Source organism: Rhinatrema bivittatum, chromosome 4, assembly GCF_901001135.1.
Source record: "Rhinatrema bivittatum chromosome 4, aRhiBiv1.1, whole genome shotgun sequence".
NCBI classification, from domain to species: domain Eukaryota; kingdom Metazoa; phylum Chordata; class Amphibia; order Gymnophiona; family Rhinatrematidae; genus Rhinatrema; species Rhinatrema bivittatum.
In genome coordinates, this window is record NC_042618.1 from 237,605,390 (window position 1) to 237,627,942 (window position 22,553).

Below are 22,553 nucleotides of genomic sequence, written 5' to 3' on the forward strand. Positions count from 1 at the left end.
AGGCCAAAACCAGGCCACAAGAATCTGGCAAGGTTTATATTTTTAAACAATGTCCATACCTGTTGAACACTTTTAACCTTTGCAGCAGCACCTTTCAGTTTGTTTCTAACTATTTTCCTCATTTTATCAAAGTTTCCCGTTTGAAAATTTAGAGTTAGAGCTGAAGATTTACTTATTGTCCCCCTCCCAGTTATTAGTTTAAATTTGATCATGTTATGATCACTGTTGCCAAGTGGCCCCACCACCGTTACCTCTCTCACCAAATCCTACGTTCCACTAAGAATTAAATCTAAAATAGCTCCCTCTCTTGTTGGTTCCTGAACCAATTGCTCCATGAAGCAGTCATTTATTACATCCAGGAACTTTATGTCTCTAGCAAGTCCTGATGTTACATTTATCCAGTCAATATTGGGGTAATTGAAATCTAAAACACAACAAGTGCAGGATAACTGGTTGGATCCAAAAGTTCATTTAATTTGTAACAATTCAAATTGTAACACTCCCTGTTAACACTGTTAACACTCCCTGTTAACCTGTTGCTGAAACTCTTTAAGATTCTGTGATTAAATGGTGTTGTCCCTCCCGACGCAGCCAGCGGGCAAAACATGGGGTCCGTGTCGGGGGACCCCTACCTGTGATTGGAATCATACGTAAAATTTGACAGTGGAGTTGCCATTTGAATTGTTACAAATTAAATGAACTTTTGGATCCAACGAGTTATCCTGCACTTATTGGGGCGGATTTTAAAAGGCGCGCGAATAGCCTACTTTTGTTTGCGCTCCAGGCGCAAACAAAAGTACGCTGGATTTTAGTAGATACGCGCGCAAGGCTATGGATTTTGTATAGCCGGCGCGCGCCGAGCCGCGCAGCCTACCCCCATTCCCTCCCCTCACCTTCCCCTCCCTTCCCCTACCTAACCCAAAAAGCCTTTTTCCACGTGTAAAACACGATGTTACCTTGGTAAACGGCTTTCAAATTACTGACCTACTTTAACTTTTTTCACGTACCTGATGACAGATGATATAATGCTAGAGAAGCTAAATCTTATTTAAAATATCCCTTTTATGTATATTGTTTTTGCATTTTTATGTATATAAAGAGAGAATAATGCCAAAATTCTCAGTGTGTCTGTGAGTATTGCAAACCAATATAGAAAAAAATATATAAGCTCCTTACCTCTGTGATTAAGAGCAGCCCTAACAGAAAACATACGATACACAGTGCCAGTATCAGGAGCTCTCGGCTATAACGCTTTTGGGATAAACTTGGGAACAAGTCCAACATAGCCGTCGCCAGGGTCTCGACAGCGACAAAACTGCAGAAAAAAATTCACATTCTTAATCCATGCTTCTGTACCTTCCATTATCTCTCACGTTTTACTTCTCTACTAGTTTTTTTTTTAATAAGGATTGCATGGCTAGAGTACGGCACAACTTATGGGTTTGACCCCCATATGTTGTTGTATCTTTCATAATGGTAGTTACATTTTTGAGCAAGTGGCAACCCCACATCAGACTTGGTGAGGTTTTGGATCTGGTGGTCTTTACAATCAGTAGGGGATTGAGAGGATTGGTAAGTCATAGAATATTGTGTGATAATTTGAAATCAGGATAAAAAGCATAAGGTTAAGATACTACATTTAAAAGGGCCCAAGTTTAAGCTGATGCACAAGCTTGTTGACTATATTAACTGGGAGTAGAATTTATTGGAAAAAAAGAACCCGGTGGTATTTCAAGAGATTTTGCAAATTTGCTGAGGAATGCCTATATCTTTGGTAAATAGATACAAAAAAGGGAAATCCCTTGTGATACTGTTAAGAAGATAAAGAAAAATTACACCAAAAAAGAGGGCCTTTGAAATAATGAAAAGAGAGGTCAGATGAAACCTTACATACAAAGCATATAGCATTATAAGACTGTAATCAAACTGGAGATGGCAATTTTCCAAGCATTTTATGTAGGTAAAAAGCATTTTACTGATATTATTTGGCTATTTGAAAATTGTCTTCTCTGAATGCAAATTTCTATAACATGTGCTCTTTTAGCTGCATGGAAGTCTGCATTCTTGGAGGCATATTTAGGGTCAAGGGAGGAAAAGTACATGCGTTGGTGGCATTTTCAATTCTTCGCACATCGTTTTCCAATAAAATTTAACTGATAGAAAAAGTAGGTTCCTATAGGAATTTTCAAAATGAAAGTACATGTGTGTTCCCTTTAAAAACTGGTACAAAGCCCATGGGTAAAAATCATGCACAGACTTCATTCTAAGTCAGATAGTTTGAAAATTATTTATAGAAACATAGAAATGACGGCAGAAGAAGACCAAACGGTCCATCCAGTCTGCCCAGTAAGCTTTCACACTTATTTTTTCATACTTATCTGTTACTCTTGTCCCTTTTAAGTAACTTTTTGGTTCTATTTCCTTTCCTAAAATTAGTAAGGAAAGATAGCCTGAAAGTTCCCTTTGGTAAGATCTATGCACAGTCCAAGAAAAATTAGAGATAATACAGGAATATGTAATAGAAAATGTAGCCAAAGAATTTATCAGAGAAGTGATCTCCTGTGGGTACACCTATATTTTTAGTGTTATTTTATCATGCCTTCAATGTGATCACTATCCAATATCGATACCCATGGTTCTTGATTTATTAATCATTCAAACTTCTATGAAATTTTATGAAACTAGATTTCTCAGGGACATGAAAAGTAGAATATAAATAAATAAAACAAATATGGTGTAAATTTGTAACATTGTGCGTAAATTATCTGTCAAATATGTTATTCCAATTTTTTAAAACAGACTTCCGTGCATAAGTCCGCTTAAAAAATTATCCTGGCAAAACTTAATATATACAATTGCAACAGATATTTATTATACCTAGTTTTGCTGAGAGAATTTATGTGCATACTACTATATAAAATAAAAAGTATACATGTAAATCTTACCCATATGCACATAAAAGGATGTATATATAGGTCATGTAATTTTCTAAAGGACAATTTCTGCAATTAAAACAGCACCTCAGAAGTAATTTTGAAAATTACCCTAATAACTTATTGTGAATTAAGAAAGATGATGAGTGGAAAATGGTATTCAGAACCCATTGTGAGAATTTTGAATATAATGCCTTTTGAGCTTTGTAATACATCAAGTTCCTTCCAGTACTTCCTCATCAATATCATTCAGGAGATATTGGAGCAATTTGTAATTATTAATAGATTATAAATTACTAGTAATAGGTCTTCAATTTCATTTTTAGTTCCTTTTTCAAAACTCTGGGGCATATACCATTTGGTCCAGGTGATTTGCTACACTTTAGTTTGCCAATTTGCTCTATTACATCCTCCAGATTCACTGTGATTAGTTTCACCATTAAAAACCATCATCACCATTAAGTACCATTTCCAGCATGGTTATCGCTCCAACAGCCTCCTCTATAAATAATAATGAGAAAACTGGCTTAATTTCCTTTCAGCTGGGTTATTAATTTGGCATTGAATAATTACTAAGTGCAAAATTGGCTTAGAAATAACCCATATAAGTTCTGTTTATCTTTCATTATGGTGCTTTGCGTTTGTGTGTGTGTGTGTGTGTGTGTGTGTGTGTGTGTGAAGGAGAGAGACACAGAGGACGTGTTTGTGTATGTGTTAGTATGTGAGAGACACAGGGGAAGCATGTTTGTTAGTGTGTAAAAGAGTCACAGAGGAAGTGTGTGTGTGTGTGTGTATGCCTCTCTTTCTCGCTCACACACACACATATGATCCCTCTGTCTCTCACATGTGTGTATGTGTGCCTTCAGTCTACAATTATCTTAGGATGATAGATGAGGAGAGTGGGAGATTTTTAAAATCCTTAATAGTTGTAATTACTGGGTGTTATTTGATATGTCTGCTGTTTTGAAATATGTTATTGGCTAAGGGAGGGGGAGGGGAGGTCCCAAAGGAAGTATCTGCCCCAGGAGCCAAATACTGTAGGTACGCCAGTGGAACCTAGTTCTGGGATCTTTTTGTATTTTTAGGATTTAGATTTAATTACTCACTTTTTCCAAATCCAAACTCCAGGCCAGTTACAATTCAGGTAGGTAGCCATCTATGGCTTGGTTGAACCCTGACCATTTGATTTACTCCTTTCCGAAAGAGATATGGGAAACTCCTGCAAAAGCAGAATATTTAGCATCCCCAGTTGAACAAGGCATCCACAGCATTGTTGGGCAACAGAAGGAAGGAAGGCTGCATATTGGAGGAGTGGTTAATGGCCCAGTAAAACACAGTAGTTTTCATGATCTGTTTAGCAATAAAATGCATTGGTACTTTTGTACTCTTATAATGTAAGTAAGTTTAAAAAAAAAACAAAAACCTACCAGGGTAGTTTCCTTTTTAAAATTTGCAAATGTAATGCAGGCATAGATGTACTTGTATATTTTGCACTTGCTTTATTTATTTTTTTATTTCTCGAATCTTCTATACTGCACAAACAGCAAGCTGACAAAGGCGGTTTACAACAATAAATACAATACAATTAAAAACAGAACAATCATATAAAATCTATAAATCTAATTAAAACATGGAAATAACCATGCCTTCAATTTCTTTCTAAAAATCAAATAATTTGCCTCCAATCTAATATTTACCAGCACTGAATTCCAACATTCTGGCCCAAACACTGAAAACATCTTCTTCCTTGAACCTTCCTTTTTCACTTGCCTCACTCCAGGGACCATAAACAATGGACCTTCTGATGAATGCAAAGTCTGCTTTGGCACATATCTCTCAACTCTGTTTGTTAAATAACTTGAACCCTTGGCCTGATTGACCTTAAACATTAATGTCATGATCTTAAACATGATCCTCTCCTTAATAGGTAACCAATGCAACTCCACCAGCAATGGTTTAGCACTGGTTGGTCTCAAGCAGCCAAACCCCAGTCTGGCTGCTATATTTTGCGTCACCTGGAGGTATTGTAAATTCTTCATGGTAACTCCTAATATTCCATTACAATAATCAAAAATTGGCATAACCAACGCCTGTTTTATCATTCTGAATACCTCAAAACTCACTTTGTCTCCTTATTTTCCTCATTCATCTCAACTTTTAGAATATTCTCCTCACTAACAAAGAAATATGAGATCCAAACGTTAATTTGTCATCACATTGCACTCCCAGATTCCAAACCTCCAAACTATTACTACAAATCTTACCAACCTTCAACCCCAAAATTCTCTCAGGGGTTATATTAGTGAAAACTATCCACTCTGTTTTAGCCTCATTCAAAAGTTATTTGTTCTCCCGTAACCAATTCCCCCAAAATTGTAATCCCTCTTGAATCTTACATTTAGATACCTCTAGATCTTTCCCTAATGGGCCCACAATTTGTATATCACCAGTATAAATATACCCCCTAAAACCCAGGATGCAGGTCAGGCATCCCAGCAGTTACATGAGATAAAGGGGAGCCTTATGGAGCCCCACAGTTCAAATTATAGGCCTCAGCCCTCTCGCCCCTTATATGCATCTCTAGCAATCTGTTTTGCAAAAAGGAGGAAATCCAATCTAAAATTTCACCTGAAAACCCCAAATCCCTATATCTATCAATTAAGATCCAGTAATCTACCAGGTCAAAAGCACTTGTCAGATCTAATAAAACTAGACCAAAGGATTCACTCTTATTCAAATTCTGGCAAATGAGATCATTCAGTACTATCAATACTGCTACCGTACTGTAAACAGTACGAAAACCTGACAGACATTCATCTAAAATATGATTCTCCTCCAAATATCATATCAACTGAATTCTAACTACTTTTTATAGCACTTTTGTCAAAAAGAACTGTTGGCCACTGGTTAATAATTTACCACCGGTTCCCTGACCGGTTCCCTGTCCACCCCTACCTTTTTTTAAAAAGGGTATATTATTGTCTTTTTCAACAGCCCTGGGAAACTCTCATATTCAGGGACCTATTAACTATTGACTACAACCCTACCAACTGATAATCTGGGAGATTTCTTATCAAATATAACGGACATGGAGCCAAACAGCATGTAGTTGGATTACAGCTCCCAAGCTACTATTCCTTATTGACTAATAGTAGTTAATGGGCTTCTCCTCTAGGAACTTATCCAAACCTTTTTTAAACTTAGTTATATTAACTGCTGTAACCACATCATCTGGCAATGAATTCCAGAACTTAACAATGAGTGAAAAATAATTTTCTCCAATTTGTTTTAAATGATCTACTTGCTAAGTTCATGCTTTGCCCCCTAGTCCTTCTATTATCTGAGAGAGTAAATAACCAATTCATTTTATCCTGTTCAAATCCTTTCATGATTTTGTAGACCTCTATCATATCCCCCTTCAGCCTTCTCTTCTCCTAGCTGTACAGCCCTAAACTCTTTAGCCTTTCTTCATAAGGGAACCATTCCATGCCCGTTATTTTGGGTTAGTAAACATAAGTTTCTAACCTTGGCAAATATTGATCAAAGCCCAAGATGTTATGAATAAATATTCATTAATCAAGCTGGTTATGAGATGCACTATATAAATTAGCAGCGGTCTTGAAGGGGTAGACTGGGAGGAGACAACACACAATCCTGCAGGCAGGAAAAAGTAACATATTTGCTTACCTCACTGTCCAGGCCCAGGATGACCAACATGAAGAAAAAAAGACAGGACCAGAGTGGAGATACTGGCATCATTGTCACAGACTTTGGGTAAACAATGAATGCCAAGCCAGGCCCTGCCCATAAGAAGAGATATAGGAGTCAATTTTCAAATAATACTCTACCGCCGACTGTGTTGTCTGCCTACTGGATTCTATGAGCCTTCCCCTGCTCAACAGCCAGCTTGTGGGTTGAAGTTGTAAGTTTACAACTTTCACCTGTAAGTCGGCTACTGAAAAGGGGAGGATCGCCATAAAGCAAGTCTAACTTAGCCAGATTAAACTTAGCCAGATTTATTAGTAATTAGCAATTTCTTGCTGGATATTCAGCAGCATAGCCATGCTGAATAAGTCTTATCTGGTTAACTTAATTAGATAGCCAGTTTTGAATATTGAGGCCACAGTATTTGATAAACTATGTGGCTTTTGCCATGCGGTTTATAAAATGCTAGCGTAAATCTCTGAAGGCCCACTTATATACACATTTTTTTACTTATGCAGGCTCATTAAAATTGGGCTTTTGGAGGTCATATTTAGCACTATATCAGCTACTATCTGGCTGAGCTAATTAGCCAGGATATTCAGTGGTCTATAGTCAATTGTATCCCAGCTTTGGACCAAAATACTCAGATTCTACTTCTGCTTGGCAGAAACATGCTGAGGCTATACAAGGATCACCAGCAGTGCATTGGACCTGATGGTAGCTGATAGTAAGTGATGTCTGCATTGACAGAGCATGCAAGCTAGCCAGTAGACAGAGGCCATGCTTTCACTATTAGTATCCTTGGACTCCCATCATTTTCAAGTCACGTCCTAATTACTTTTTCATTAAAAAGATGCCTGGCTGCAGAGAATAACCCAATCATGCTTCTTAGATCTATCTGGACATCTTAACATTAGAGAAGTGAGATAAGGGTCTTGGGACTATAGTATTATAGACTATAAAGGATAAAAATAAACCAGTTCTATCAATGAAAAACAACATTTCTGAAAAAAACGAATAAAGAATTGTAAAAAAAATTAATCAAATTGCTGGCTGTCTTTACTCTCATTTTCTACACTTGGACATTAATTTCCCAGTAATAGAGAATAGGCCCCTCCTGGCTTGCTTCACTGTGTCAAACCTTGGAAAGAAAATCAGAGACAAAGTTTAATTTGTGATTGTCCTGAAAAACATATTTGATAACTGACAGTACAGAGCCAGCTCCACCACTGAAAGAAGGTGAATATTAGTATTTTTAAATCTTTAGCAAATACCAGGGGTGGACAATCTTTCACATGTAAAGAGCCACAAAACCAGAATTTACAGAGGCAGAGAGCTGCCATGCTTTTTATGAGTGATGTGCCGGAGGTGGACCCTTGGGCTGAAGTGGGGTTGACGCTACCCATAGGAAGGATCCTCTGGGTCCCCACTGTCGGCTGGAGGAATGGACTGATGGACGGAGGCCGACTGGCGCTTCACCAATACCAGCCCTCGTTCCCTGCGGGTTGAGCCTTTGGGTACTGGGGTCAGCTGGGCTTAGGTGGGCCTCCATATGTTGTCATCGATGGAAGGATAGAGAAGTCAGCCCAGAGGCAGCAACAGCAAAAGCTGGAAGTCTGTACTGGACGAGGCGGAGTCCTGGAAACCCAGGCACCAATAGAATCAAAGTCAGACAGGGGGCGCCTGAGCAAGAAAAGGCCGAAACCTGAATAGGCCAAGTCCAGGATGTAGACTGTAGAGGCGTCGTAGAGCAAGCTGGAATCAGGGCCGGCAGCAATCAAGAAGCAGTAGCAAGGCAAGGCTGAGGTCAGAGCAAGGAGAAGATCAGTTGTGTAGTCAGGCAAAGCAGAGGTCAGGGCTTGGAGAAGATCAGTAGCATAGTCAGGCAAAGCAGAGGTCTGGGCTTGGAGAAGTTCAGTAGCATAGTCAGGCAAAGCCAGGGCCGGATTGAGGGAAAATAGTGGCCCGGGGGATTTTTCTCCATACTGGCCCATGGGTACCCAATTACATACAATATAATTTACAAATATAATTTACATATATATGTACACACCCCTATATTTTGGCATGGTCCTCCCATATCAACACAGTACTATTTGCCAACATACAAGGAATAACAACCCCACCTATGAAAAAGAATACCACAAATATTACACCAGAATCTAAAATATCAATACACCTCCTATCAGGAAACAGAACAGGCCAAGCTACTACTACACAGATCCCTACAGAGAAACCACATGCTAAAAGAATGCTTCATCTCAGTCTTTGCATGCAGAACACAAACTCTCACCAAATACAGAATACAAAATGAAGGAGCACAAATGACAAAAACTGAAATGGAAACTCCAAGAAGCCAGACTCTGTGTATTAACAATAGAAAAATAGAACCACCATTCCTCATAAAACAAATAAAATCAAGAAACAAAGCATCAGTTATAATAATAAAACCATAATAAAAGAATATTTTAAAATTACTGATAAACAGAATTTCTATTAATTAAAATCATATACATTTTTTACAATATCACAAACACTAATAAAACATTTCAAAACAACACATATATCAAATAACATTCAATAATTAAAACTAATAAGGATTTTAAAAAGCCCCTGCAGTCCCCTACTGTGGGAGCTCTTGATTTCCAGTCACCCTGATATTGTCGAGAATTAGGAGGTTATCCTCTCTCTCTCACACACTTACTCACATGTACATTCTCTCTCACACATACACTGTCACATACATACACATTCATGCTCTTATATCCACCATAACCTCTCGCTCTCACTGACAGGCTCTAAGGCACTCTCTCCCCCTCCAAACACAAACCCCCCCACACACAAACTCTTACTCCCTTGGATTTTTATCATACACACTCATGCTCTCACACTCACTGGCTCACACACACCCACACACACACACACACACACCCCTCCAGACAGGCTCCCATTCATTTTCTCACACTCCCTCCCCATCCCCCAGGCATGCACACATTCATTCTCACACACACAGACCCCCCAGGCAGGCACCCATGCATTCGCACACATACACTCCCAGGCAGAGTCCCATTCATACACATGTACACACTTAAGGCAAATCCCCCTCTCTTTCTCTTGCCAGCAACCTCAGAACCTCTCTCGTTCCTCTGCTGCCACTGTCACTGCTGCCACATGGCTATTGGGGAGGTGCCGATTGCTGCTACTGACACTGAAGCCCATCCTGCTGCCTCCTCTGTACAGGCCCCGTGGGCTTCCACTTTCTCCATGCGGATCTCGTACATTGTGAGATCCTCATAGAGAAAGTGCTATTCTTGCACATTCCCAAAGATTACATGTGCCAATCACTAAAAAGTACTTTTTTAAAAATTTTACCTTTGCTGTCTGATCTTAGTTTTCTAATTGGTTGGTCACAGGCTTTTTTTTCCCACCTTCCCTTTCTTATTTCTTTTCCAGTTCCTTTTATTTTATCTTTTTTTCTCTCCATCTTCTTCCCTCAAACACACATTCAGGTTCTCATTCTCACATGCATTTCTCTCTCTCACACACACACACAGGCTCTCACTGTCACATGCTCTCTCTCATACAATCATTCATACACACAGTCTCTCACTGGCACATGCTGTATATCTGACTCTCACACACACAGGCTCTCTCTCACTCCCACATGCTGTCTTGCTCAAGCACAGGCTCTTACTGTCACATGCTCTCTCTCATACAATCATTCATACACACAGGCTCTCACTGTCACATGCTGACTCTCTCACACACACAGAGGCTCTCACATGCTGTCTCTCTCTCACACACACACACACACACACACACACACAGGCTCTCTCTCACTCCCACATGCTGTCTTGCTCAAGCACAGGCTCTCCCTGTCACAAGCTGTCTCTCTCACACACATAGAGGCTCTTACATGCTGTCTCTGCAAACATTCAGGTCCTCACTCCCACACACAGTCTCTCAACTCATCTCATACACGCACACATACACACCCTCTACAGACCCTCAGCCTCTCTCTCACCTCTGGGCCTCTTCTTCGCGGGTCGCTGCAGGATGGGCTCTGCAGCGGCCCTGCTACCGGGCCTCTTCCTCTTCTCTGGCCACAGTGGCCCTGCTACCGGGCCTCTTCCTCTTCTCGGGCCTCAGCGGGCCTCTTCCTCTTCTCCGGCTGCTGAGATGATTCGCGGTGGCCCGTAAGCGCAAGTGCTGCTCCTCTTCTACACGCACTGATGCTTCTCCTCCTTCCTGCCCACGCAGCTCTGGCAACGTTTACTTCCGGGACCGTGCGGGCAGGAAGGAGGTGGAGCATCAGCGCGTTTAAATGCAACCTTTTTCTTCGGGCCGTGGTGACGTGAGCTCCACCACGGCCCTGCCAATCTGCCTCCTACATGCTTGTCACTGGCGGCCGCATGAGCCTCCCTGCGCCCGGGGGCATTGGCTGCCCTCGGGATACCACTGATCGCTGCGCCCCCTAATACTTTGGCTGGAAACTTTATAATTTAAAAAAAAAATCACGTGACAGGAGTGACCGGCCCACCGGGGGAAGCCCTATCCCCCGATAGGTCAATCCGCCCCTGGGTAAAGCAGAGGTCTGGGCTTGGAGACGTTCAGTAGCATAGTCAGGCGAAGCAGAGGTTGAGTCCAGGAGAAGACAATGGCGTGGTCAGACGAAGCAGAGGTCGGGTCCAGGAGAAAATCAAAAGCAGCAGTGATGTGCACGCATTCGCCTTGGGAGGGGCGTGGCACTGAACGGTGGCATTTCTCCGTGGGCCACGCGGAGTGGCCCGTCGCAGAGCACAGAGGCCTGTAGTAGTAGCTGGAGCACTGGGGGTGGCCTGAGGACGGAGCCAGCAGCCCACTGCCACAGAGACGTGGAACTAGACACTGGATTTGGCAAAGAAAGGTGAGAGGGCCAGCACACACAACAATTAGCTTATTAATGGGGGGAGAGGGGAAGAGGGGAAAGAGAGATGCCCATCCCTACCCAAAAGGCCAACTCTCTCATTCAGACACAGACACAAAGACACAGACTCACACACACTTTCTCAGACACAAAGACACATACATACACATACTGCTGTTGTGCTGCTGTTTATGTGCTCACGCAATGAGTGCCCCCTGCCCTAGTACTGCCATATTATATAAAGTTCTTGCTTGCTGCTAGCTCTTCTACAGCCTGCAGCAGCATCCTCTATTTCCATTCCCACTCTTTCTCAACACCCATACTCTCCAGGAGACTCATGGTGCATTCAGTGCACAAGACTTCAGTTGACTACTCTTGCGCTAGCAGAATACCTCACACATGAAGAGCACAGACAGATATACAATAAAGAGCACAGACAGATATACAATAAAGAGACTGTAAAGTATAACTAGAAATGTATAGACAAAAAGTGAACTGGAAACTGCAACGAGCCTGACTGTATTATGAAGTGCAACAATGGAAAAAACAGAAATCACCACTATTCCTCATAAAACAATAAAACAAAATATAAATTATTCAGACTAATAAAACTATACTAATAAAAAGAAAAAATATTTTAAAACAGCCAATGAATCACTTGCGGGACCCCACTGGACCACCAGGGATGTTAGTAAGTCTTGGGGAGGGATCAGGATGGTGAGGGGGGTTGAATTTAATGTATTATTGTAAATTGTAGTGCTTGGGATGGGTTTTTTTGAGCTTCGTTTTCCCACGTCATTTTTTGGGCCCGTTTCATTTTTCCCCGTTTAGATTTTTGTTCGTTTTTCCAAAAAACTAACCGAGGAAAAACGAACTTTACCCCAAAACGTCCGACTCAAAAAACGACCCGGTAGAAAAAAACGAAGCTTATCTCTAATATTGATTGATTTTGTCTACAAGTGCGGTGGCATATTCATTGCATGAGGCCTTTGTGAATTTGTAGTTTCTCGAGGTGTCAGATGATGGGTCTTCAATTAAGTTTTTAAAAGTCTCAAATAGCAGTTTTGAATTAAATATAACCCTGGGAATTTGTTTTGCATAGTAATCTTTTTTTGCTTTGTTGGTTAATGTATGGTATTTTGTAAGGAAAGATTTATATTTTCCTAGGGATTCAGCAGATGGACGTTTCCGCCATTGATTCTCTAATTTTCTAAGTTCTGTTTAGTGCTTCTCAATTCATCATTGTACCAGGGCTTCTTATTTTTGGAGTTATTCCTTTCTTTGTTAATAGTTTTTGTCTGGACAGGGCTAAGGTCTTCAACTATATCATTGACTATCTTATTCCATTAATGAAAGTCCGATGTGGAATTGTTTTGATTTAGATCATGGATCTTATTTTCAATTGCTTCAGCAAGTACTTCTATCTCTATTTTTCTTCTGAAGGTGAATGTAAGTTTATTATCTATACTAATATGGGTTTGGCTGGTGAAGGCTATATCTGCTTTTATTAATTGGTGATCAGACCAAGGCAATATCGTATGAGAGATTTGGTTAGGCAATTATTTGTATTAGCAAATATTAGGTCTAGAGTATGACCCGCTTTATGTGTGGCTTCCAAGACAAATTGTGACTATCCCAGGGCTTCCATTGCTTCTAAAAACATTTCACAGGCTACAGTTCTTGGTCTTTTGTCCACCTGTAGGTCTCCTACAATTAGTGTAGATGGGAACACTTTAGTGACTAATTCATTCAATGATGAGCGGACATTTTGAAATAAATCAGGTGGACAGTAGACCAGACCTATCTTTAGCTGATGAGATTTTAGAATTGCCACTTTACAGGGAGGGTCAATCTCTACTTTGTACAGTACAAGTTTGAGTTCTTTTTTACAGATTATTAATAAACGTCCACCTTTTCGTTTATGTCTAGGGAAGTGAAATACCATTACCTCATAGTTAGGATGGACAATTTAGTTTAGCAGTACATTATCTTTGTTAGTCAGCCAGGTTTCAGTAATGCAGAATATATTTGATTGTAAATCTTCTAGCAGATCGTTAATCAAAGGGATTTTTTTTTACATAGACTGAACATTCAATAGAGCAGAGTAAACATTAGACATGATGAGATACTGGAAGCATTAGTACTTATCATTGGGTAGATTGTTTGTGATTCTTCTTTGCAACTTACTTGAGGAACTCCTTAGGTTTCCATTCAGGCCCCGCCCTAATATGGGTTAAATGAAGCACATCTGATCCATGATTGTAGTTTTAGATTCAGGGATCTCTGAGTTAATCCACTTCACTTCATGGCACAAGCACCTTCGGTGTCACTGCAGTGGTTTTAGAGGAGTCGGTGGGTGGGCAGTGAGCGGGCTCTGGGTGGGCTGGTCTCCTGGGCGCCACAGCTCACTCTTCACCTCCTTTTTTCACAGGGGGGAGGTCCTCAGTGCATCCCTCTCTCTACCCCCTGGTGCTGGTGGAAGGGTGTCACAGTGAGGCCAGGTAGGCTTCCCTGCTTCCTTTGGTGCTGCTGCGGTGGATTGTAGAGGCAGCCACCCTCACAGTCCCTCCTGGTCAGACGGTGGTTCCCTGGGGCCTACGGCAAAAGATTCTTGAATGGGCTCATGAGTCCCACCTGCCTGGATATCCCAAAGTTGCCCACACTCTGGAATTGATGAGCATCACTACTGGTGGCCTTACTTGAAGACAGACGTGCAGTGTTATGTGAGTCCCTGCTCTACATGTGCTATGCAGAAGTCTGACCATGCAAGGCCATGTGGGATGTTACAGCTACTGCAGGCTCCCAAAGAACCTTGGACCTATGTGGCCACAGATTTTATCTGTGACCTGCCCCTTTCCAGCGGCCACACCACTATATGGGTTATTTTGTACCCTTGCCCAGAATCCCATCAGCCAAGCTATTTGTATGCCCCAAAAAACATAAGAAACAAAAGAAATTGCCACACTGGGTCAGACCAAGGGTCCATCAAGCCCAGCATCCTGTTTCCAACAGTGGCCAATCCAGGCCATAAGAACCTGGCAAGTACCCAAAAACTAAGTCTATTCCATGTAACCATTGCTAATGGCAGTGGCTATTCTCTAAGTCATCTTGATCAATAGCAGGTAATGGACTTCTCCTCCAAGAACTTATCCAATCTTTTTTTAAGTACACTTTTTACCTTTGTAGCTGCTCCTTTCAGTTTTTTTCTATTTTTCTCATTTTATCAAAGTTTCCCTTTTGGAAGTTTAGCACTAGAGCCACGGATTTGCTTACTGTTCCCCTTCCAATCATTAATTCAAATTTGATCATATTAGGGTAAATTTTAAGACCTGCGCGTGGGCGTACATGTGCACACACTACCCGGCGTGCACTCATGTATGCCCGATTTTATAACATGCGCGCGCAATCAGGGGTCGGCGCCTGCAAGGGGGTGCACAATTGTGCACCTTGCACGTGTCGAGCTACGCTGCCTTCCCCCATTCCCTTCCCCCTTAACTAACCTTCCCACCCACCCCTTCCCCTAAACTTCCCCCCCCCCCAGCCCTACTCTAACCCCAATTTCTTATCTGCTGGCACGCGATCCTCCAACACAGCAACAAATAGCCGCTATGTCGGAGGCCTCTGGCCCCGCCCCGCCCCTTTAGTAAAGCCCCGGGATTTAGACACATTCTGGGGCTTTACGCCCCAGAATGTGTCTAAGTCCCGGGGCTTTATAAAATAGGCCTGGTGCGCATAAATCCACTGGATTTACGCACGTAGATATTTTAAAATCCAGCCCATTAAGATCACTATTGCCAAGCGGTCTCACCACCATTACCTCTCTCACCAAATCCTGTGCTCCATTGAGAATTCGATCTAAAATTGCTCCCTCTCACGTCGGTTCCTGAACCAATTGCTCCATAAAACTGTCATCAATTTCATCCATTAACTTTATCTCTCTAGCATGTCCTGATGTTACATTTACTCAGTCAATATTGGGATAATTTTTTGGGGTTTTTTTTGGGTAATTGAAATCTCCCATTATTACTGCACTACCAATTTGGTTAGCTTCCTTAATTTCTCTTAGCATTTCACTGTCCGTCTCACCATCTTGGCCAGGTGGACTGTAGTATACTCCTATCACTATTCTCTTCTCCAACACACAAGGGATTTCTACCCATAAAGATTCGATTGTACATTTAGTCTCATGCAGGATCTTTATCCTGTTGGACTCTATGCCATCCCGGACATAAAGCCTGCCACCCCGCCTCTCAGATGCTCTTCTCTTTCATTGCGATACAATTTGTACCCCTGTATAGCACTGTCCAATTGATTATCCTCCTTCCACCATGTCTCTGAGATGCCAATTAAGTCTAGGTCATAATTCACTGCTATACATTCTGGGGTAGATTTTTTAAAAAAGCGCGTTCGCGTACTTTTGTTTGCGCAGCAGGCGCAAACAAAATTACGCTGGATTTTATAAGATACGCGCGTAGCCACGCATATCTTCTAAAATCCTGGATCGGCGCGCGCAAGGCTGCTGATTTTGGGCAGCCGGCGCGCGCCGAGCCGCGCAGCCTGTCTCCGTTCCCTCCGAGGCCGCTCCGAAATCGGAGCGGCCTCGGAGGGAACTTTCTTTCGCCCTCCCCTCACCTTCCCCTCCCTTCCCCTACCTAACCCACCCCCCGGCCCTATCTAAACCCCCCCCCCTTACCTTTATCCACGGATTTACGCCTCCCGGAAGGAGATGTAAATCCACGCGCGCCAGCGGGCTGCTGGCGCGCCAAGACCCGACCCAGGAGCGGTTCCGGAGGGTGTGGCCACGCCCCCCAAACGCCCCGGGCCGGCGCCACGCCCCCGGTCCCGCCCCCGAACGCCGCGCCCCACCCCCAAAACACCGCGTCGTTCGGCCCCGCCCCCGAACGCCCCCAAACGCCCCCTTCCAAAAACCCCGGGACCTACGCGCGTCCCGGGGTTCTGCGCGCGCCGGCAGCCTATGGAAAATAGGCGCGCCGGCGCGCAAGGCCCTGCTCGCGTAAATCCAAGCGGATTTACGCGAGCAGGGCTTTTAAAATCCGCCCGTCTAATTCTCCCATCTTACTTCTTAGACTTCTGGCATTAGTATACAAACATTTCAAAGTGTGTTTTTTGTTGTATTTTCATTCTGCTTTTTAATTGATAGGGATAAATTGTAATCATTAAGCTCAGGTGAGATTTTAATTACAGGCACTTGGATTATGTTTCTTATTATTGGAACTTCACTGTTGGGATGCCTTATTTCTAATGCATCATTAGTATCCTTTAAAGATACATCTCTCCGAACCATGCGCTGCTGAGTGACTGTCAACTTTTCCCTTTATTCTAGTTTAAAAGCTATATCTCTTTTTAAAGGTTAGCGCCAGCAGCCTGGTCCCACCCTAGTTAAGGTGGAGCCAATCCCTTCAGAAAAGACTCCCCTTCCCCAAAAGGTTCCCCAGTTCCTTACAAAACTGAATCCCTCTTCCTTGCACCATCATCTCATCCACTCATTGAGACTCCGGAGCTCTGCCTGCCTCTGGTGATCTGCGCGTGGAACAGGGAGCATTTCAAGGAATGCTACCCTGGAGGTTCTGCTTTTCAGCTTTCTACTTAAGAGCCTAAATTTTGCTTCCAGAACCCTCCCTCTCACATTTTCCTATGTCGTTGGTGCCCACATGTACCACAACAGCTGGCTTCTTCCCAGCACATCTAAAATCCTAACTAGGTGACACGTGAGGTCCACCACATTCGCACGAGGTGGGCATGTTACCAGACGATCCTCTCACCTACCAGCCAATAGTTGGTGATTCCTAATAATCGGATCACCAACTATGACGGCTGCCCTAACTTTTTCGTCCTCGGCTGGTGCGATAGAACAATGCACCACCTGGAGAGCAGGTCCTTGCTACAGGATCCTTTCCTGCTGCACCAGGTTGATGCTCTCCGATCATGAGAACTTTTTCCTCCAAGGCAGCACCAGGGCTGCCAGTCTGAAATTGGCTACTATGTCCTTGAAGGTCTCATCTATATACCTCTCTGTCTGCCTCAGCTCCTCCAAGTCTGCCATTCTAGCCTCCAGATATCGGACTCGTTCTCTGTGAGACAGGAGCTCTTTGCATCGCATGCACATGTACAATTTCTCACCAGTGGGTAAAAAATCATACATGTGACACTCGATGCAAAAAACTGGGAGGTTCCACTCTGAATGCTGGACTGCTGCCTTCATCTAAAATTTGTTCAGTTCCTTGTTAAGTTTTAATTTGCTATCAGGCCCATACAGTAAACTGCGTGGGAGAGCCGGCGCTCCGAGGCGAGCACCACTCTCCCAATGTGCACCCAGGCACCTCTCCTGGGCGCGCGATTCAGTATTTAAATTAGGGCCCGCGCTAATAAGGAGGTGGTGGCTGTCAGTGGGTCTGACAGCTGAAGTTTAATTTTACTGGCGTCGGTTGTCGAACCCGCTGACAGCCATGGGTTTGGAAAACGGATGCCGGCAAAACTGAGCGTCCGTTTTCCAACCTGCGGGCCGCGGGCAGATTTTTATTTTTATTTATTTTTATAAGATTTTTATTTTTTTTTATTTTTGGGGCCTTTTTCTGCTTTTCGGTACACTTGCCTGGTGGCTTTGGCAGGAATTAATTTCTGAGAGTAAAATGTGCGGCCGCACATTTTGTTTTCTGTATGTGCGGCCGCACATTTTGTTTTCTGTATTGCGGGTGAATACCTAATAGGCTCATCAACATTCATTTGCATGTGATAAGCGCTATTAGTTTTGGGGGCGTTGGCCGTGCATTTTCCACGCGCTATTACCCCTTACTATATAAAGGGTAATAATAGCATGTCAAAAACGTGCATTCAAACGGGGGCTAACGGTGCGCTCAGCTGAGCGCACTATTCTGTATTAGCCCGTATGGGACTAGGAATGTGTCTAATTAGGGTCCTTTAAATGTATTAGTGTATTCACTACATATCTGGTAGTGGCCTACAAGGAAATGATCAAACTCTCAATAAGGTATGGGAAATTCGTGAAGTGAAATTAAAAGGCAGATTTTTTTTTTTTTTTTTAGTGTGAAAGTGGCACCTACCTCTAAATTAAAGAATGAGCTAGGGGTGGGTGGGAGGGCTGGGAAATACAAACACATTAACTTCTGTTTATTATCTACCTTACTGACTATTTAAAGCACAAACACACAAACACACTAAATAATTTACCCCAATAGTTTACTTCTCCCCAATACTTTTAAAAAATGTCCCAAGCAGAACTTACTGATTCCTTTCAGCCACCAGCAAGGTGGGGGGACAAAATCATGGCCAAATACTGGAAGGGTCTATGCTGGAATTTTGGCATCATCCTTGATTTCACCTCAGCTTACCACCCCCAAAATAAAGGCCAGACCGAGCGAGTCAACCAGGGCTTCAAGGCATTTCTTCGCTCCTATGTGAACCAGAGACAAGAGTTTGCCCATAATAATCACATCAGCAGTGCCACTGGATCCTCACCATTTTACATTGTCTTTGGATGCCATCCACATACCCCGACACCAATCCCCATATCTGATACCTGTTCAGCAGCCACTCGGGTAGGGCAGGCCCTCCTAGACCTAGCTGATTGCCAAGCCAAAATTCAAGTGGACAAGAAAAGGTGCCCTGCACCTGACCTTCAACCTAGTACTTTGGTATGGATTAGTACCAAGAACCTGAGGCTGAAAACATCTTCTATTGAATTTGCCCCTCGATTTGTGGGACCTTTTCCCATTTTGCGACAGGTGGGCCCAGTCGCATATAAACTCAGGTTGTCAGCATCCCTACACATACATGATGTCTTCCATGTCTCCCTCTTGAAACCTGCAGTCCTCTCATGGCCTGGCCTATCACGGCCTCAAAAACCTGAACTTCTCATTGAAGACGATACCCAAGTCAAGGTGCAGGAAATTCTTGACTCCCGCAGGGACTAAAACATCATATATCTCATCGCCTGGAAGGGCTATAGGTCTGAAGAGAATTCTTGGGAGCCTGCTTCCAACCTGCAAGTGCCCCAACTTCTTAAAGGACTTCCACAAAAGGTTCCCCAACAAGCCCAGACCCACAAGACCAGGGAAAGGGCTTTGGAGAAGAGGTATTGTTCCGCCCCTCGCCTCTAATCTGAAGCGACTTCGGCATAGCCTCCGTCTGCATGCTGTTCCAAGGATCTGTGATATAATTTCCTTCAACTCTGGACTGTCGTTATATGTCCCCTAGCCAGGATTTTCTGTGGTGCTGGCTCATGATGTCACATCCTCCAGGAGTATATAAGGAAGTCTCTTGCAACTAGCCAGCGCCTCAGCAACAGGTCTCCTGGTGTCTTTGTGTTCCAGTGTGTGCTGCTATCCTTCTCTTGTCACTGCCTTGTACCTTGTTCTGTGTTCTTTGTCATGGTTCCTTGCCTTGTCCCTTGTTCTTCTGTGCTTTGTTTATTGTCCAGTTCCTTTCCTGTCCGCTCTTGTTCCAGTTCCTGCTTGTTCCTTTTTTTGCTTATCCTGTTGGTCCTGTTTGTCTTCTCTGTTTTGTTTGTCTTGGACTGACTTCCTGGATCCTGATCCTGGCCTGGTCTCCATCCTTCTGCTATCTGCTGCCTTTCCTGACCTCTGACTTGTTACCTGTTCTGCTGTCTGCTGCCTGCCCCATGATTGTCTGGACTCTTCTCTTGGATTGCCCTGGGGACCCACCTAAGTCCTTACGGCCCCTGGAACCCAAGGGCTCAACCTGCGGGGAATGGGGCTGGTATAGTTTACGCTCCAGTTGGTCTTGCCACATGTTTACTCCACTAGTCGAAGGGGTGGGCCTAATGGGCTTGGCTTGCTCAGTAGACAGTGTCAACCATCCCTAGGCACTAGGAGTCTACTTCTCCAACAGGCATTACAAACACTGTCTGAGCAGTGGGATTATGCTCCCACTAACCAGTACGACCCCATGGATCATGTTAAAAGGTCAGTCCCTGCAGCTTACCTTGTGCAGTGAACATGGCTATTAGGGCAAGAATTCCTCTTGAACCATGAGATATTGCCAGGTTTCAGAAACTCTTGAACGTATGGATTCTGAATTGTGTACAGAAATCCATCCTCAAGTGACTGCCCTGTTTACCTGCATTACACCTATGTCTCAGGAAGAAGCAGCACAATGTTTCATTTATATCATTCATTCTTTTCATCAGATACCAGATCAAATAGTTGCTACCATTGGCATTTCTGCACAAAACTAAGTTGATGAACTCTTGCAAGGAAAGAGAATCATCTTCCACTATATTCAGCAAGAGATTGAATGCATCAACAACAAAAAAAAAAAAAGAAATATTCCTAAGGACAGCATCTTTTGGAATATAAATTCCTCATCAGCAAGAATGACCCAGTTGGGATTGAAGATCAACAAATCAGTGCCATGTGAGACAAGTGACAGTGAAAATCTTCATCAGATTTATCACTGAAACAGTGATGTATGAACATTATGCAATCACTGCATTTTGGTTTTGGATTAATATACAGTAAATAATAGTGGTATTTATTGATACTAGCCAGGGAATGTTTTGTATACACAGTTATTCTTGGATCTGTGTGTTATGTTGTCACCCAATGGTTGCATTAAATATTGAAAGTTACTATATGTTTGTTTTGCAGATATTTGCAACCTTTTCTCTAAGCCTAGGGCACAAAGCTGAGCATTGTGGGAGTGCTGACTTCATTATGTGAGAATCTACCATGTTCAGTCAGCGACTTTCAGCTAAACATGCAGCTCCTTATTTCCTCTGTCACTGAGACCACACAGAATTGCTTTTTTACCTTACCCTTAAGAGAAACATGGGGTAACCTCCATGGAGTGGCAATTACTACCCTTAACAGAAACATGGGGCTAACCTGCACTGTGCGGCAGTTACTACCCTTAAGAGAAACATGGGGGTAACCTGCACAGAGTGGCAGTTACTACCCTTAAGAGAAACATGGGGGTAACCTGCACGGAGCGGCAGTTACTACCCTTAAGAGAAACATGGGGATAACCTGCACGGAGCGGCAGTTACTATCCTTAAGAGAAACATGGGGGTAACCTGCACGAAGCGGCAGTTACTACCCTTAAGAGAAACATGGGGGTAACCTGCACGGAGCGGCAGTTACTACCCTTAAGAGAAACAGGAGGTAACCTGCACAGAGCGGCAGTTACTATCCTTAAGAGAAACATGGAGGTAACCTGCACGGAGCGGCAGTTACTATCCTTAAGAGAAACATGGAGGTAACCTGCACGGAGCGGCAGTTACTATCCTTAAGAGAAACATGGGGGTAACCTGCACGGAGCGGCAGTTACTATCCTTAAGAGAAACATGGGGGTAACCTGCACGGAGCGGCAGTTACTATCCTTAAGAGAAACATGGGGGTAACCTGCACGGAGTGGCAGTTACTACCCTTAAGAGAAACATGGGGGTAACCTGCACGGAGTGGCAGTTACTACCCTTAAGAGAAACATGGGGGTAACCTGCACAGAGTGGCAGTTACTACCCTTAAGAGAAACATGGGGGTAACCTGCACGGAGCGGCAGTTACTACCCTTAAGAGAAACATGGGGGTAACCTGCACAGGGTAGCAGTTACTATCCTTAAGAGAAACATGGGGTAACCTGCATGGAGTGGCAATTACTACCCTTAAGAGAAACATGGGGGTAACCTGCACGGAGCGGCAGTTACTATCCTTAAGAAAAATGTGGGGGTAATCTGCAAGGAGCGGCAGTTACTATCTTGGGAAGCTTGCTGGGCAGACTAGATGGACCATTTTGGTCTTTTTCTGCCGTCATTACTATGTTACTATATTCAAAGAATGCTTTAATAAATTGTGAAGCAGTTCAAAGACTTTGTTCCAGTTTCTTTTGTCTCCATTTGATATTCCAGGAAGGTCCTATGTTTCCAGTTTGTATTTTTAATGTTTAAGAATTGACTTGTGTTCATGTAGGAAGCTGAACAAGAGATTAGCTATCTCTATAGTCATGTAGCATAAA

General features: G+C 43.1%; 1 protein-coding gene across 1 annotated transcript in view; it reads right to left on the bottom strand.

Moving 5' to 3' along the window:
* Positions 1 to 22,553, bottom strand: part of LOC115090604 (sodium- and chloride-dependent GABA transporter 2-like) — a 113,804-nt gene that overhangs the window by 26,187 nt on the left and 65,064 nt on the right. The window contains 2 exon segments of the mRNA XM_029599945.1: positions 1,177 to 1,314; positions 6,621 to 6,733. Coding sequence (XP_029455805.1) covers positions 1,177 to 1,314; positions 6,621 to 6,733 — 251 coding nt within the window.